This window comes from Capricornis sumatraensis, chromosome 9 (genome assembly GCF_032405125.1).
Source record: "Capricornis sumatraensis isolate serow.1 chromosome 9, serow.2, whole genome shotgun sequence".
Taxonomy (NCBI): Eukaryota; Metazoa; Chordata; class Mammalia; order Artiodactyla; family Bovidae; genus Capricornis; species Capricornis sumatraensis.
In genome coordinates this window covers 61,679,981-61,698,846 of record NC_091077.1, presented here as the reverse complement: position 1 = coordinate 61,698,846, position 18,866 = coordinate 61,679,981, and the positions used below count along the sequence as shown (strand labels likewise).

General features: G+C 42.5%; 1 protein-coding gene across 1 annotated transcript; it reads left to right on the top strand.

Annotated features, from left to right (window-relative positions):
- The first annotated feature begins 606 nt into the window (after positions 1 to 606).
- Positions 607 to 11,116, top strand: RBM22 (RNA binding motif protein 22). The gene is made up of 11 exons (XM_068980099.1): positions 607 to 687; positions 1,117 to 1,170; positions 2,576 to 2,605; positions 3,198 to 3,330; positions 4,395 to 4,495; positions 4,600 to 4,772; positions 5,952 to 6,152; positions 7,086 to 7,250; positions 8,104 to 8,192; positions 8,392 to 8,523; positions 10,015 to 11,116. The coding sequence occupies exons 1-11, from the start codon at positions 634 to 636 to the stop codon at positions 10,143 to 10,145; spliced, it is 1,263 nt and encodes a 420-aa protein (XP_068836200.1). The 5' UTR covers positions 607 to 633; the 3' UTR covers positions 10,146 to 11,116.
- Positions 11,117 to 18,866: the final 7,750 nt, after the last annotated feature.

Here is an 18,866-nt window from a genome sequence, read left to right as displayed (position 1 = left end):
AGAAGCAAGTTAATCTCTCTAAACCTCGGTTTCCTTCTATAAACGAGGTACAGTCACACTTGCCTAGAGGGCAGTGGTTGCCAGAAAAGTACAGGACATCCTCCTAAATTTCACTTTCAGAAAAACGAGTCATTACTCAGTGTAAGCATGTTTGGAACGAATTTATACTAAAATAACTCGTTGTTTATCTGAAATTCAAATTTTACTAGACGTTCTGTGTTTTTGCTACATCTGGCAACCCTATAGCGGGCTTACTGTGGGAATTAAATGAGATAGTCACCGCAAGACGTTCCCCTCACTTTTTGGCATAATAAGCGCTCATTGGGGTCGACGCTGTTTTAATTCCACGCCCTCGTTCATTCTAGTTCCTTTATTCTTTCACTCAATTTTTAAATAAACCAGTTGAACTTGTGACTCTTCATTCCTGGCTGTCACCACTGGAAGGAAGTAACTAGAGGCCAATTGTTAAGAAATTCCAAGCGAGCGATGCCATTACACAAGGTGTCGCCCTCAAGGGCGCGCAAGACGCGTAAATAAGACGTCGACGTGCCGAGAGGCAGCCGCGGGGCCTGACGGGATTGTGGCGGTCCTCTCCCAACTCGGAAGCTGCGCCTGCCTCCAGACGCTCTCAAGATGGCGACCTCTCTAGGTTCCAACACCTACAACAGGCAGAATTGGGAGGATGCGGTGAGTGAGCCTGCCGGAGGAGAACAGAAAGAGGCAGCGAAGTCAGGCCTCCAGCGGGCGGGCAGGGACGTGGCTGCGGTGCGGCCGAGGGAATTCCAAGAAGAAGCCAGCACCGCGGCCTAACTCAGCTACGGCTGAAGGCTGGAGGGCGGCCCTCCTGAGGGCTTGGATGGAGGGGGTTTAGCCAGGGTCTGGGACCAGCTCCCTTTCTGTGCCTACTGCCTCCACTCTTTTCGAGCGGGTCTTTACTCCCGCCGCCTCCCGGAAGTGCATACAGCGCCCACTCCCGCGACCCGGCCCGTGCTGGACCACGGGTTCCCCCTGTTCCCCAGCCTCCCTCCTCGCCCCCTCCCCCGCTCCGCACGACAGTGGCTGAGACGGCAAGGCCTTTGGAGCTTGGCGTTCAACCAGCTTTCCCATTTTCACCAGGACTTCCCTATTCTGTGCCAGACGTGTCTTGGAGAAAACCCATATATCCGAATGGTGAGTGAGTGAGTGTAAAACGGGACCTACTGTATGTATTCTGTCAATGTTTTGGTACTCGCACACTGTCGGTCATGTATTTCTCTTAGCCACGGAGATGTAATGATGCTTCTTTACTAACCCGAAGTGTAGGAAGAATTTGCAAAGGACTGTCATGTTCTCTCACTTTGGAACTCGGCGACAGTCTGTGATCTAGGAGTCGTTATAATAGTTAATCGGAGAAGGCAATGGCACCCCGCTCCAGTACTCTTGCCTGGAGAATCCCATGGATGGAGGAGCCTGGTGGGCTGCAGTCCATGGGGTCGCTAAGAGTCAGACACGACTGAGCGACTTCACTTTCACTTTTCACTTTCATGCATTGGAGAAGGAAATGGCAACCCACTCCAGTATTCTTGCCTGGAGAATCCCAGGGACAGGGGAGCCTGGTGGGCTGCCGTCTATGGGGTCACACAGAGTCGGACATGACTGATGCGACTTGGCGGCAGCAGCAGCAGGTCTGTTAACCAGAGGCAAAGAAAGTTTATTTCTTTTCAATACAGCAAGTAAGGTGTGGAGCTGGCATTTAAGTTCAGATATTCTGACTCTAGGGACCTCAACAAATTAGAAGGAGAACCAGGACTGAACTCAAGTACCTTTTGGCCTCCACACCTTATAATGTGTTTAGTGTAAGGTACTTTCTCTCCTTATAAATAAGAGTAAAATTATCAGCAGTTTATATTTAATAATTGGGGCTGTGTTGTGATCAATCTCAGAGATATTGATGTACTATATACAGAGGACCATCACAGGATGAGTCTATAGTAGTTACCTCTGACTAAACTTTGGAAAATGGCCCGGCCCTGGCTGCATCCTCTGTGCTTTAGGGACTGTGGAAACCATTAGGAAATTGTTCTTGGGAGAAAACTTAGGAGCCAGAGGTGAATCTTAAGAATTGTGGTTGTGGAAGGGTACATACTTACTCCATGTTAGATCCATAAAATTCTTAAGAGGTCATAGTTTGTATGTGATTAGATTATATCCCAGCCCCTTCCTTGCCCTCCTCCCCAAAAAGGGTAGGGTCCCATTTCCCTATCCTACCCCTTAATATGCCAGGGATTTCCAGATACTTTTCTTGGATCCTATGTGAAAAAGACTCTGATGCTGGGAGGGATTGGGGGCAGGAGGAAAAGAGGACGACAGAGGATGAGATGGCTGGATGGCATCACTGACTCGACGGACGTGAGTTTGAGTGAACTCGGGGAATTGGTGATGGACAGGGTGGCCTGGCGTGCTGCGATTCATGGGGTCGCAAAGAGTTGGACACGACTGAGCGACTGAACTGAACTGAAGTCAACTGATGTAGAGAAGGAGCAGGCATCAGCTTTTTTCCCCTGTGTCTGTAACTCCTCTATTTTTTCTATTTCAGACCAAAGAAAAGTATGGGAAAGAATGCAAAGTAAGTGTGTTAAAGAGTAATGATTTAGTTTTATTTTCCTTTTTTCTTCAACTCCCTGAGGTTTGAAGTTCTTTATAAAAGTGAGTGTGACACTGTGCATTCAAGTATCATTTATGTACTCTTTGGCTGTTAACTACTTAGGGTAGGGGTAAGAAAATGAGCCATTTAATGCAAGGATTCTTAACTTGATGTCTGTGGTTGGTCTTTGAACCCCCTGGGATTACATATACCAAATGTTCTGTGATTATGCCTATGAACAATTTTAAGCTGAGGGGGAGGGTCATAGAGATAAGATTTTTAAAGAAGCATAGGACACTCCCTACTCACCTCATGAAAGATTAAGAATTACATTGTTAATGCTGGTGACCTCTAGAGTGGGAGGACTTTGATTTTTGAGTATTTAAACTACTGAAGAAGACTGTTGTGAAGGATTGAAACATCAGATCCTGTTTAGCCTAGATGATTGCTAAGATCTCCTCTAAACCCTAGATTTGGGGATCCTTTCTTTGAATCCCCTGCTGTTACTAAATCTCCTGGATTAATTGTCCAGATCTGGACCGTTAACACTCTGTGGCTTTATCTTGTGTTCCAGATCTGTGCCAGGCCATTCACAGTGTTTCGCTGGTGCCCTGGGGTCCGCATGCGTTTCAAGAAGACTGAAGTATGCCAGACCTGCAGTAAATTGAAGAATGTCTGTCAGACCTGCCTCTTAGATCTAGAATATGGTATGTTTGACTTGTCCCATAGTTCTGAAAGTGTGCCAGTGCTCTAAACAGCAGAGCAGTCTTCCTGTCTCCTTCTTCTCACCCTGTCTCTGGTTCTGACCCACTTTGAAATGTCTGTGGTGCTCTGCTTTTCCCAAGTAGGAAAGAACCATACTAGGTTATTCTAGAGTTCTGAACAACAATAGTGATTTTAAGAAAGGTTGGTAATTAATCAACCCAACTATACTAAATACTGTATTATACAGAAGGGAGGTTTAAGGCCTTCTGTATACCTTTGTAGCCAAGGTAAGTTGGAAGCATTGTTGCTGTGACAGGTAATTTCTTTGCCTTGGACTCCTGTCTAGATCCAGAACATTTTTTCCACAATCCCTACCAAAGTTCAGGCTAATTTGCTTTGGGTTTTTGTATCAACTGTGTTGTTAGGACTGACACACTGTATTGCTCCTGTTTCAGAGTAACTGCTTTTGGGAGTGACTTTTTAACTGCAGGTGACTTTCTGTTTTTCAGAAAAACATCCTTTCAGCAAGTTTCTACTATACAATAAAATGAAAAAGGAAAATTTAAGTTTATTTATATTAAGTTCAGAAAATTAACTCTGCTAATCAGAATCCTCGTCACATACTGTTTAATGTTATTTGTATGTTTGTTAAGAGAGTGTTCTAGTTCTGCAGTACAGTGATCCTTACATGCTATGACTATTCAGAGGATCTGTGGGACAGGGCTAAAAATAATACACTTTTTACATTTGTTTTAACTCATGATATAGTAAAAGCTAGATGCGTTATTAATTGCAGGTCAAATCTGACTACAGTAAGAGCTTGTCCATCTAAAATAAAATATTTAAACATTCATTTCATGGAAACTTAGGAATTTGGATAATTTCTTAGAATGCTCTGTAGTAGTATTAGCTTGACAGTGCTACAGATTCTAAATTAAAATAAAGCTTCTATTACCAAATAAAGTGGAGAAAGGAAGAATGATGTTCTATTATTCTGTCCACATACTCAGTTTGGATATGGTTTTTAATGTTATCTTGAGTTTTTTCTTCCTTTCCTTTGTTCTAGGTTTGCCCATCCAGGTTCGTGATGCAGGATTGTCTTTTAAGGATGACATGCCAAAGTCCGACGTCAACAAAGAGTACTACACACAGAATATGGAGAGAGAGGTGTGTTGCCACTTGCTTGATATAGTTTTATATTTGATGAAAGAATCCTACGGGATTGACATAGTCTGGGTAATTTACCTTCAGAATGTGTCATTCCTCTGTAGATTTCCAACTCTGATGGAACACGGCCAGTTGGCATGTTGGGGAAAGCCACATCCACCAGTGACATGCTGCTCAAACTGGCCCGGACCACACCCTACTACAAAAGGAATCGACCGCACATTTGCTCCTTCTGGGTGAAAGGAGAATGTAAGAGAGGAGAGGAGTGTCCATACAGGCAAGAGCTGAAGTGCTTTTTCAGTGTTTGCTTTCAGATGACTTGTTATCTATGAAAGGGGAGGTGCTAGACTAAATTATTTATGCTTCAAAATGTTAAAGTTTATACAGCTAGTGTCATGTATCTTATATCTTAGGAGCAGAGATTGATTGAATTGTTGTTTTTACTTATAATGGAACTTTTACCTATAACCAAGCCTTGGGAGACTAAATTGCTCTGCCGTAAAATAGCAGTGTTGACCTCAGGTTCCTACCTACGCTGTCAGTCTTGGCTTTCATGGTGCGACTGGCTTGGATCTCAGTGTATAGTTGAAATCAGATTAAAGCCAGACTTCTAAAATGTGAGTATGTTTGAGTCAAGACTGCCAGGCATCTGGATTAGGAGTTTTTACCTTGGAGTTGGTAAACCCCACCCCTGACAAAAAATTAGCTCTCCCTATTTCTGGGGATGGGTCCATAGATTAATCAGACTCTGGATTGGAATGCAAGACCTCAGATACATTAAGTGTTGCCCTAGAGAGGGGTAACCATGTTGTGGTTACCTTTGGTTTTGAAGTGAATTGTGCGAGAAGCATTTCTTTCACATTTATTTGTTTGTTGCTTGCTCTGGGTCTTTGTTGCTGTGTGTGAACTTTACTTGGAGTGAGTGGGAGCTACTCTTTGTTATGGTGCACAGGCTTCTCGTTGTGGTGGCTTCTCATTGCACAGCACAGGCGCTAGGTATTTGGGCTGCAGTAGTTGCGGCACACAGGCCCATTCACTGTGGCTCAAGGGCCCTAGAGCGTGTGAGCTCCAGTAGTTGTGGTGTACCAGCTTAGTTGCTACACGGCATGTGAAGTCTTGCCCGACCGGGGATTGAACCTGTGTCCCCTACATTGGCAGGCAGACTCCCATCCACTGTACCACCAGAGAAGGCCAAAAAGCATTTGTTTATAAGGAAACCTCCATCCTATGGCCATTTAAGTGACTTTTAGGAGGCTAGCACCTCCTTGTGTGATACAGTAAGTTCCTTGATATTGTTCCTTGATACTAGCTCTGTTTTAATAATTATGTTTTGGTATGGCTGTGGTATCTGGTTCAAAAAACATTTCAGGAGTCTTTATATAGCTGCTGTTGTTTGGTACCTGTAAAATTTTTTCCTTTGTTTCATCTTTATGCATTGTTCTTTCTTGAACCATAGACATGAAAAACCAACAGATCCGGATGACCCCCTTGCTGATCAGAACATTAAAGACCGATATTATGGAATCAATGACCCTGTGGCAGATAAACTCTTGAAGCGGGCTTCAACAATGCCACGTCTAGACCCACCAGAGGACAAGACTATCACCACACTGTATGTTGGTGGTCTGGGGGATACCATTACTGAGACCGATCTAAGGTTTGTGAATATAATTTTATGAGTTATCTGTACTTTCACCTGCCCTGGAATAATATTTTTTGGCAAAAACTTGAGAAAACATGATAATTCTGTACCAAGTACATTTTTTTTTTAGTTGCTGTATAGTATCATGCTGACTGGAATTTTTATAAAGTTCTTTATGATGACAGATAATAGTCTTCAACAGTGCTTATTCCATGCTTGCTTAGGGTAATAATTACATGAGATTCTATTTGACCTAATAACCATTAGAATTTCTAAAGATGGCACACAACCAGGAATGATTAATTACATAGGAGAAAGATTTGCAGTTATTAAAAAAAAAAAATAGATGGTTTAACTTGTTGATTTTTTTTTAAAGAGGTTGGTACTTGGTAATTTTGTGTTATTCTTATATTTTGCTTGGTTACATAAGACATCTGGGCAGATAGTGGTGGAAATTACTTCTTGCAAAGAGTGTGGAGAAGAAACTCTTCCAGGTGTAGAACCTGCCCTTGTTAGCCTATCTACATTAAACCGAAGTAAGCTAGACAGTTCCCCAGGGATGGCAGACTTTCTTCCACCTCCTCTTTCTCTTCTTCTTTTTTGCAATCTTAAAACATTTTTTGTTTAAACATTCTTGGCTCATCAGCCCTGGGCATGATACTTTGCTAACCTCTTATCTAGGATTTAACATCCTTAGGGAACCTACTGGAGCCCCCTTTCCTCCATAGGAAAAACCCTGAGATGTTTGATAGCCTTTACTCATTTTTTTTCTTTCCCTTCCTCAGTACACAGTGCCCACAGTAGGGGCAACCACAGTAGGCATAGGGGAGACCACCTACAGGCCACTTGCCTCATGGTGAATCAGTGAAAGAGTTAATACTCCATATTCAACCTCCTGGGAATGTCTGTGTTGTCAGCTCTCATTTTTCTCCACCTGTATCTCTTCAGGAATCACTTCTACCAGTTTGGAGAGATCCGGACCATCACTGTTGTGCAAAGACAGCAGTGTGCTTTCATCCAGTTTGCTACAAGACAGGCTGCAGAAGTGGCTGCCGAGAAGTCTTTTAATAAGTTGATTGTCAATGGCCGCAGGCTCAACGTGAAATGGGGAAGGTGAGCATGAGACTGTATTAAAATAGCATTGGGACTTCCCTGGCCGGCCAGTGGTTAAGACTCTGCTTTCACTGCAGGTGGTGTGGGTTCAATCCCTGGTCAGGGAACTAAGATCCCATATGCTGCGTGCCACACCAAAAAAGAAAAAGCATTATTGAGATTTTCAAGAAACATTTTCATTATCTGGGGGCTAATAAGCTTTTGGTGAACAGCCTTAAATCAGTAGGACATTTAAAAAGAATTTTTCATTATGTCTGATGCTCGTTCCTGTGGATATCAGGAAGATATTACTTTGGAAATTTATTCAAGGTTTTCATGTAGTAATCTGATGCTTTGAAGGTTCATGTGTTTTGTGACCAGATATTATAGGCCAAGGATAATACTAGGGCATGCGAGTTTACACATGAATTAAATAGACCTGGATTCTGTCCTTAAAGGCCAATTATTTAGTAAAGAAGAACAGCTAATTCAAGCCTGAAAGTGTTTATTGCATAAGAGAGAGACAGGTAAAATGCTCTGAACGTTCAAAAGTGGAACAAGTTTTTGGCTTGGAACCAGGGAGACCTCTCAGAGCAGCAGCAGGCCTCATAGAGTGCTTCCTGAACACTAGGCTCAACAGTGTTGCTGCCTCCTGCGTCCCCTAAAGCTATTCTAGCAAATTTTGAAACCAAGTCTTTCTGTCTTCAAAATCTTTGCTCCTATCCACTGTGCCCTGTGGCATTTATGAGGAAAAAGTGAGTGCTAAAGAGGAGGCAGGAATGAAGGAGCTCTGTTGGACCAGGAAAGGTGAGAAACAGAGGTGCGAGAGAAGGTGGAACCAAGTGCTGATAGCGTGGCTGTCTGTGTCTCCCAGGTCCCAGGCAGCCAGAGGGAAAGAAAAGGAGAAGGACGGAACCACAGACTCCGGAATCAAGCTCGAGCCCGTTCCAGGGCTCCCAGGAGGTGAGTGCAGATTCTGCCTACCCAGTAGCTCGCCACCTTCAGATACTCATACTGCCCGGACCATCCTGGAATGTTGGAAGAGACCAGCCTCTGCTCCCAGCAGCTGTATTCTCCAGCAGGACCCCTAAGGATTTCACGGGAGTGGAAACACTGCTGCACCGTGGTCTTCTGCTCTAACTAGCTGTCTTCTCTTCTCTAGCTCTTCCTCCTCCTCCTGCCGCAGAAGAAGAAGCCTCCGCCAACTACTTCAACCTGCCCCCAAGTGGTCCTCCGGCCGTGGTGAACATTGCCCTGCCACCCCCACCTGGTATTGCCCCGCCCCCACCCCCAGGTAACTTCTTAGGAAGTAGGGAAATGGGTTAGGCTTAACTCAGGGACCTCCTCCTGAATTCTGTCCAGACCCTGTACCGTCATGTCTAACGTACCTAAGCCTTCGGGTCTGCTCCATAGAAGTCTGCAAGTAAACCTGATTGTTGTCATTCCGAATATTTTCATTTTTTACTGGCTTGCTAAGAAGGAAGTCACCAGTTTTCTAAAGATCTAAGTATATGTATCATCAGAATGGGAGTTACTGTGATTACAACGATCTGTCATCAGTTTAAGACTTCCCAGGTAGCACTAGTGGTAAAGAACCTGCCTGCCAATGCAAGAGACATGAAGAGGATCCCTGGGCCAGGAAAATCCCCTGGAGGAGGAAATGGCAACCCACTCCAGTATTGTTGCCTGGGAAATCCCATGGACAGAAGAGGCTGGCAGGGTACAGTCCATAGCATAACAAAGAGTTGGACAAACTTAAGTTTAAACTTGAACTTAAGTTGTAAAGCAACTTAACATCATCAGTTTGTTCTATATCCTAACTGATGCCCTAGAACATCATTGCTTAAAGGGTAGGCTGTGTGTCATCTGCTTGCAGCAAGATAAGGATTTTGCACCAGAATGTAAATTCATTAAGGAAGTCTTTTTTTTTTTTTCCTTAATCTTTTTATTTATTTATTTGGCTGCACCAGGTCTTAGTTGCCACAAGCAGAATCTTAGGTTTTTGTTGCAGTATGAGGGATCTTTACTTGTGGCTTGCAGGATCTTTAGCTATGGCATGGAACTCTTAGTTGTGGCATGCGGGATCTAGTTCCCTGACCAAAGATGGAACCTGGGCCCCCTGCATTGGGAGTGTGGAGTCTTAGCCACTAAACCACCAGGGAAGCTCCTAAGGAAGTCATGTTAACAAAAAAATTGTTAGATGAACTAAACAGTGTGCTTAATTGTATAATGAAGTTACAGTTTGACTCCAGCTCTTTGTCTTGTTCGTCACAAGTAGTAAACAGTTCAGGGATCAGCACTGTGTACAGCACTGTCAGTGCCAGCGTGAGCTGTGTAAGTAAATCACAAGTAACTGGTTCACCTGGGCAGAGTTCCCATACTCGCTGGAGTAGGTCCTGGTTTCTGAACAACCTTCATTCTAGTATAAAGCATTGAGATTAATGATGACAGGGTCTTGCCTGATGTCTCCCTCACCTCCCAAATTCTGATCAAATCCTATCTGGTAGGATTGGCATGTTTGAGAGATAGCGAAGACTCAGGTGACATACTAGCAATACCTTGAGACCTATGGAGTTGTTTTTAGCCGTCCTGAGGGGAAAGGTTTCTAAAACCACAGAAGTCATGCAGGTAGACATTCCTGAGTGAGTCTTGTGAGCCAGCATTTTCTGAAGCACCATGTCAGTTTGATTTATGTGTAGCTGGTTTGGACCTTAGAAAGAGTCATAGTTTGAAAGGTTGTCAAGAGAATAGCACACCTAACAGATTTGTTCTCTCTCATCTGTAGGTTTTGGGCCACACATGTTCCACCCCATGGGACCACCCCCTCCTTTCATGAGGGCTCCAGGACCAATCCACTATCCTTCTCAGGACCCTCAGAGGATGGGAGCACATGCTGGGAAACACAGCAGCCCCTAGCACTCATCACCACTCTGGGGCTCTACAGAAGAGAGGGCGCTTAAAAATCCTAGTAAATGAATCCCGGAATAAATATATTTTTCCTTCCTTTGTAGTTCCCATGGTAGTGGAATGTATTCAGATGTGGGCAGTTGGAGAACAACAGCCATGATTTCCTCTATGTGTTCTCAAAGGATTGATGGACCTGAAATAAGCTGCCATTAACACATCTGGTTACTGCTATAACATTACTAATAAAACTTAATGCCTCTTCCCCTCATCTGTGTGGGGAACAAGCAACTGGGTGAATTGGAATGTCCAGCGGAGTTACCATCCCAACCATATGTTCATTTTGTATCTTCTTTTGGCGGGTGGGGGGTGGGAAGTGACCTGCAGTAAGAAAAACAAGCAAACAATTTTTGACCATTTTTATGTCCATTGGATATTTTCCTTTTTATCATCTAAAAAAGATTACTAGTACTAATCATTGTAGTGGCAAGAGTGTGATTTAATGCTTCTAAAGTCACACTCTTGAAAGACAAGTAGAAACAGCACCCAGCACAACCCAGATTTTATCTCTCCTGATTTATTACTAAAGGAATCTGGCTGATAGTTTTATTTCTTCATGCTACCAAAAAGACAAAAATTACCCTTCATTCCTGTCAGTCAGATGGAGACACAGATTTCATGGAGCTGTGTATCATTGAAGAAACCTGGTATTTGAGATGAAATTATTTTAAAGAACTTCTGTAAAACACTTCAACAAACTGTGAAAGGAAAAGAATTAAGAGTGTGTTTAAATGGAAGACTTGTGGCCTACGGCTGGAATGTCGATCTTCAGCATTCACCTTTGTGTGACTTCAGCGTCTCATTTTAATTCCCTGCTCTGGGCCGGGGATTCTGTTTGGTCTTAGAATATTTGGAAATAATTGAATTGTAGATGGCAAAAAAAGAAAAATTGATGTTGTGTTGTATTTTTGTTTTAAAAAATTAAAACAGGTCAATTTTCCAAATGTTGTCATAGGTTTATTTCTGTTTTCTTTATCCTTGGTAGCTGAAGTTGAGGTCAGTGGGAGTTAGAAACAAGTTATATATAAAGATATGTTTTTGCTTTAGGTATGTTTTTGTTTTGATTCTGATCTTTAGTCTAAAAGACCCAGGCCCTTTTAGTACTTATGTCAAAGATTACTTGTGGGGTTGAAATAAGATAATACACAGAGGGCACTCAACACAGCCTGCCATGTGGTTGTGGATACATGCTAGCTTTAAAATGTCATCTTAGTATTATGTAAGTCGTTTTAAAAGGAATCAGGAAAAATTGATCTACAAGCCCATTTTTCTAGAAGCCAATTCCCATGTCACTTTTATCTCAAAAGTATCTACTTATAGAATGAATATACCTCTTTTTACCCCGTTTTAAAATTAATCTAGAAGCACTTAGACAATTTAATTCTAGTAGTACCAGATGTGAAGCAATGTAGGGATACTTCCAAATATTCTGACACCCTTCTGTTAGGGTTTTTTGTGATGGTGGAGGGAAGGTCACTGTTGAGCATGTGAGAGATTTTTAGCCAGTCTGGTAATGTGAAGCAGTGCTTTTTATCTCCGAATTCAACTATATCTGTATATGCATATATACATATGTAATCTTGACTGTCCAATTGTGTATTCCTGCCTTTTTGAGAACATTCTAAATGTTTGTTTACTAGCTGGCTGTGGATAAGTGTTTTTTAAAAAGTATAAGCAAACAAAGTATAAAGTAAGTACTTGATTAGCCTTAAGTAAATCAGAATTATGAGCAATTAGATTTTGGCAAAAACTCAGAGGTGCTTACCAAACTCCATTTCTTTTTCCTCTAGGGAACGTAGCCAGGGGTTCACTTGGCAAAAAAGTAAACTGCCATTCCTAGACCTCGGCTGTAGAAACGTCTCACCCACTCAGAGCTATGAACTCTTTCCCATTTGCTGGCTGAATGCACAGGAGGATGATCTCTGGAAGACAGCAGTCACACAATGGGAGGAGGCTGGGTTCCTCTATCACTGCTAAAAGGAGAGCATTGTAAGAGGAATTTTTGTTACAGTAAGCCATTGAGTCCTGAGGATCTATCTGTAACAGCAGCTAGTGTTCTCATAAAAGATATCAGGTCTGATCACAAAAAAATAAACTCATTATTTATTTACACTGAGTAATGGAGATTTTTACTTTTTTCAAAATTGAAGCATAGTTGATTTACAGTGTGTTAATTTCTAATGTACAGCAAAGTGACTCAGTTACACACATGTATACTACTCCACTCCAGTACTCTTGCCTGGAAAATCCCATGGACGCAGGAGCCTGGTAGGCTGCAGTCCATGGGGTCGCTAAAGGGTCAGACATGACTGAGTGACTTCACTTTCACTTTTCACTTTCATGCATTGGAGAAGGAAATGGCAACCCACTCCAGTGTTCTTGCCTGGAGAATCCCAGGGACGGGGGAGCCTGGTGGGCTGCCATCTATGGGGTCGCACAGAGTTGGACACGACTGAAGCGACTAAGCAGCAGCAGCAGCATACATACTTTTTAATATTCTTTTCCATTATGGTTTATCCCAGGATGTTGACTATATTTCCCTGTGCTCTACAGTAGGACTTTGTTGTTATCCAGTCTGTATGTGATAGTTTACGTCTACCAACCCCAGACTCCCAGTCTATCCCTCTCCCTCCATTTGGTAACCACAAGTCTGTTCTTTATGTCTGTGAGTCTGTTTCATAGATAGGTTGATTTGTGCCATATTTTAGATTCCACATGTAAGTGATACGTGATATTTGTCTTTCTGACTTACTTCACTTGGTATAATAACCTCTAGTGGCATTCATGTTGCTACAAACGGCATTGTTCATTCTGTCTTGTGGGTGAATAGTAGTCCATTGCATATATGTACCACATCTTATCCATTTATCTGTTGATAGCATTTAGGTTGTTTCCATGTCTTGGCTGCTATTAACATTGGGGCGCATGTGTATTTTTGAATTACAGTTTTGTTCAGATATGTGCTCAGGAGTGGGATTGCTGGATCAAATGGTAATTCTGGTTTTCTGAGGAACCTCCATACTGTTTCCAGTAGTGGCTGTACCAACTTACGTGCCCACTGACAGTATGAGAGAGTTCTCTTTTCTCCACACCCTCCCCGGCATTTGTTATTTGCAGACTTTTTAGTGATGGCCGTTGTGCCGGATGTGAGGTGGTACCCCATGGCAGTTTTGATGTGCACTTCTCTAATAATTAGTGATATTGAGCATCTTTTTATGTGCCTATCGGCCATCTGTATGTCCTCTTTGGAGAAAGGTCTATTTAGGTCTTCTACCCATTTTTCAGTTGGATTTGTTTGTTGTCGAGTTGTATGGGCTCAACATTGTTTTGGAAATTGAGCCCTTATCAGCCCCATCATTTGCCAATATTTTCCCCTATTCTGTAGGTTGTCTTTTCATTTTGTTTGTTTTTATAGTTTCCTTTGCTATGCGAAAGCTTGTAAGTTATTAAGCCATTTTGAGCTTATTTTTGTGCATTGTGTGAGAAGGTATTCTAACTTCATTGATTTACATTCAACTGTCCAATTTTCCCAGCACCACTTGTTGAAGAGACCTTTTTCCCATTTTATATCTTGCCTCCTTTGTTGAAGGTTAATTGTTCGTAGGTGTATGGGTTTATTTCTGGGTTCTCTATTCTGTCGTGCTGATCTGTGTGTCTCTTTTTCTACCAATACCACAGTTTTGATTACTGTAGCTTTGTAGTATTGTCTGAATTCTAGGAGGGTTTTACCTCCTGCTTTGTTCTTTTTCCTCAGGATTGCCTAGACAATTCTGAGTCTTTTATGTTTCCATATACATTTTAGGATTATTTGTTCTAGTTCTGTGAAAAATATCATGGGTAAGTTGATACAGATCACATTACTGTAGATCATTATGGGTAGTGTGGCCATTTCAACAATATTCTAATCCAAGACCGTGGGATGTCTTTCCATTTGTTTGAATCTTCTTTAATGTCTTTTATTAACATTTTATTTGTTGTTGTTGCTCAGTCACTAAGTCGTATCCCACTTTTGTGACCCCACAGACTGCAGCAAGCAAGGCTCCCCTGTTCTTCACTATCTCACAGAATTTGCCCAAATTCATGTCCATTGAGTCAGTGATCCTATCTAACCATCTCATCCTCTGCAGCCCCCTTTTCCTTTTGCCCTCAGTCTTTCCCAGCTTCAGGGTCTTTTCCACTGAGTTGGCTCTTTGCATCAGGTGGTCAAAGTATTGGAGCTTTGGCATCAGTCCTTCCAATGAATATTCAGGGTTGATTTCCTTAGGATTGACTGGTTTGATCTCCTTGCAGACCACAGGACGCTCAAGAGTCTTCTTCCAATTCAAAAGCAAGTCCTCAGCATATAACTCTTTTGCCTCCTTGGTCAGATTTATTCCCAAGTATTTTATTTGGTGTGATTTTAAAAGGTATTCTTTTTACATTCCCTTTCTGATATTTCATTGTTAAGTGTAAAGAAATGCAACTGATTTCTATATGTTAATCTTGTATCCTGCCACCTTGCTACAGCCATGTCACCTGAATGCCTCAGATCTCGTCTTATCTTGGAAGCTAAGGAGGGTAAGACCTGGTTAGGACTTGGGTGAGAGTAATGGTGATTTAAACAGATTCTGGAGCCAGATTACCTGAGTTCAAATCCTCACTTCAGCACTCCCAGCTCGCATACTACTTGACCTCTGTCTAGTTGTCATAATGCCTTACCTCCTAACCATTCTCACTGCCTGTAGTATTTTGAGCTCCTGCTCTCTTGGAGAAGGCTCAGAAGGTATAGCCTCATGACAGCTGGACAAAGGCAGTAATGGCCCATGGGGCAAAGAGTGAATGTTGGAAAGCCAAATCAAAGGCACGTGGGGACCTGAAGTAAATGGAGGTGAAATCAGAGGAGTCTAGGGTGACCCTTCTTCCCTCACCACTAACCCGTCAAGTGTCTGGTTTAGTAAACTGGGTGGAAAGATGCCTTCTCCCGAATAGAGAATGCAGTGGCAATTTCTCAGTCTTTCCTTGTTTTTCATGATCTTGATAGATTTAAAGAGGACTAACTGGTCAGGTATTTTGTAGAATGTCTCTCAGTTTGCGTTTGTTCAGACTGGGCTTATGAATTTGGGGGAAATATCACAAGGTGGGGGTGCCCTTCTCATCTGTTTACATCAGGAAGTTGAATATCACTGATGATGTTAACCTTGATCAGTTGGTTAAAGTGGTGTCTTTGTAAAGTTACTATTTTTCTTTCCTATGCCTTTTGGAAGCAAGTCAGTAAGTCCGGTCTGTAATGAGTAGGAGGGGAAATAAGTTCCACCTCCTGGAAGGGGTGGTACCTACATGCATTATTTATATGTATTATTTATAAGTCTTTTGTGGGGAAGGAAGATCTGTCCTTTCCCCTCATGTATTTGTTTATTCAGTCACTTAATTATATCACTGAATTCATGAATATTTACTTTATTCTTTCAGTTATAATCTCCTATGGGTTGTCTTCACTCTCTTAACTGTTTTTTGATGCACAATAGTTTTAATTTTGTGTATTCACTTTTTAAAGTGTTTCATAGGTAGTTGAAAATAATGAGTATTGTCTAATTTGATGAGGCAGAATTCTACACTTTCATTTTATTGTTCAAAATTTTTATATCCATATCCATTATTTGTCTGCTAAGCAGTTAGCAATTGAAAGAAATGTGTTAAACCTTCCACTGTGATTATGGGTTTAGTGTATTATATAAGGGTATTTATCACAATAATCCTTTTTTTTTTTTTTTGCCAGAAGTCTCCTTTGTCTGATGTTAATATGGCTAGAGCACATTTCTTTCGGATAATATTTAACTGGCTTATCCTTTTCCATTTATTTTACTTTTGTGTCATATTTTCAGGAGTGCTGCTTTGTGAACAGCATAGAGCTAGAATTACTTTTTATCCAATTTGTGAGTTTCTGTCTTTAAACTGGTGAGTCTTATCCGTGTGCATTCATTGTGATAACGGATATATTTAAATGTATTTATACCACTTTATGTGCCTTTGCTCTCTTTTTAACTCTCCCTGCTGTCTATTGAATTGATTTCTCTGCTCATCATTGCTCCTTACATTCTATGCTTTGTCTATGGATCTTGCCCCCAAAATGTTCTTTTGTAGTTAACTTGGAGATTAATGAATACTCTCTTCCTATTTATTTGTCTGAGAGTTAACTTTTTTTTTTCCGCTGTGGCACACAGCTTGCAGGATCTTAGTTCCCCACCAGGGATCGAACCCTCACCCCCGCAGTGGAAGCACAGAGTCCTAACCACTGAACCACCAGGGAAGTCTCAGCTCTCGCTTCTTGAAGATGTTTTTCCGTTATTGCTGTCGGGTGACCTTTTTTGTCTGGAGCCTCCAAAGTATCTTTGTGACTTCGGGGTTCTGTGAGTGTTCACTGCCATGGTTCCTAAGTGTGGCTTTAGTTTATCCTTCTCATAACAGGGTGAAGAGTATGTGAGTTTATGTCTCTGATCAAGTCCAGAGAATCCCAAGTCATTCAAAACTCCTTCTGGAACTCTTGTTAGTAACGCTGGACAATCAATCTACCCATTAACTTTTTAATTTATTTTATCATTTATTTATTTTGGCCACACCTCACAGTTGTGGGGTCTTAGTCCCCTGACCAGGGAGGGAACCTGGGCCCTCAGCAGTGACAGCGCTGAGTCCTAACACTGGACCGTCAGGGAATTCCTGTGTCCACTAACTTTTTTAAAAGGAGGGATCGTTTTGGTAAAATGTAACTCATGTACCAAAAAGGTGCGTAAACAACAGATGCACAACTAAATTAAATATTCTAAGTGGATATCTGTATAGCAATCACGTATATCTGGAAATAGAAACTGTCCAGCTTTCCCCAGAAGGGGCATTATGTCCCTTCACAATCACAAACTTTTCTTTCCTCCAAAGTCCTGATTGCATATTAAACACCTCCTTGCGTCAGTAAGCGTGTTTTGTGCGCCTGCCTGCCTTTGCTCACAATTTTGTTCCTAGGATGCCTCCGTGTCGTGTGTTGCTGTGGTTCATTTGAGGCCACTGCTGCCGCACCCACTGTCCGTTGTCCCAGCGTTTGGGTTATTCTCAGCCCATCATTTCCATATCACTGTATGATTTCATTCATGTAAAGAACAAAAGCAGGCAAAAGTACAAGAATTTATAGGAAGGGCATACTAGGCTCCCAAACTACATGAAAGGTTTATGGCTTGCTTTTTCAGGATCCAAATTGTACTTGTTGAATAAAGAGGCAAAATACAGAACAACAAATACTGTTTGATCCCATTAAAAGAAAGACATGTCTCTGTACTTACGTATCTATATACATGTACATCTTTATTCAATTAAGTCTAGAATCCTAGGGGGACCAAACAATTAGCAGTGGTTACCTCTGGTGTATGTATGGGAATGGGGCAGAATGCAGGAAGGAGGGAAGGGCTCCGTATGTGTATGGGAGCAGCTCTATGGACCGATACCTTCACATTTTACTACTTCATTTATTTATTTACTTTTACAATAAGCGTTCCTTTTTTTTTTTTAACACCATCAGTAAGAGTCACCTCAGAAAAAAGAAGGAATGAGGATTTACTCTGGGGTGCAGCAAGCTTCTTTTCCATACCCGCTGGCTAACATTACCCTCAGAGCACAGCAGAGCCAACCCAAGACAGTCCATATCCTCTCTTCCTTGTTTCGGACACTTTCACGGTTGGTTTTCAGTTCATAGAAACACAGCTTTAAATGGAAGCCCCCACATTCAAGACAGCACATCAATTGCAAGTAAATCTAAATCAGCTGTTGGCCCCTTAAGGCTGGGTGGGGCACAGTGAAACTCCTCTGGAGCAAAAGGAAGATGCAGCCATTTTCTTTCTACTTCTGGAAATCAGCTAGATTTCCAGCATGCACACCTGGGACTCGGCTAGATTTGTGGCCTTCTCCTCTCCCCAGGAGAGGGAGTCAGGGAGGAGGCAGAAGGAGGCAGTGGGGAAGGAGTAAGCCACGTCCAAAGGGATCCCTGTGGTCATCGGAGGCTCTCCTTCAGGTTTCAGCCTCACTGACCCCCAGTGACAATTCCATGAGCCTCCTTCTCAGGGTGCATTCACTGCAGGAACATCTTATCCAGCCAAGAGCAGTAGTTGCCTAAAATCTGACTGCTTATTACCTGTGTGTCCGTCACTATGCTCACAAAACCCCTTGCAGGGTCTTAAACTCTTGTCCTCATCTCAAAAGTGGAGAAACAGAGGCCCATGGTGAGAAATGACTTGCTCGTTCCCACGGCTAGCGGTGGCACTAGAACCCACCCCATCCAGTCTGACCCCCACTGCACTCTTAAGCTCTAAAAGCATGACACCAGGACTAGGTGATTCCAGACTCACTGGGCACTGACTTGGCCACCCAGTGGAGTGATAAGAAATACTCACTGGGATTGGACAGGTCCCCACTTTGGCTTTGTCTCCAGACGAGTCACTTCCCCTTCTTAGGCCTGGATAGCCACATCTGTAAGGCGAGCCCACACCTTTGTCTCAAGGTTATACTGAAAATCAGAAATGGGCGATGTAGAACACCTGCTACCAGCGCGAGCACCGAGGCACCCAATAAAAAGCAGCCGCCATCAGCAGCACCACCCGCACCTGCAGGGAGGCGCTCCCTTCCCGTCTTTCCAAGGAGCCTGCGTAGGGGCCG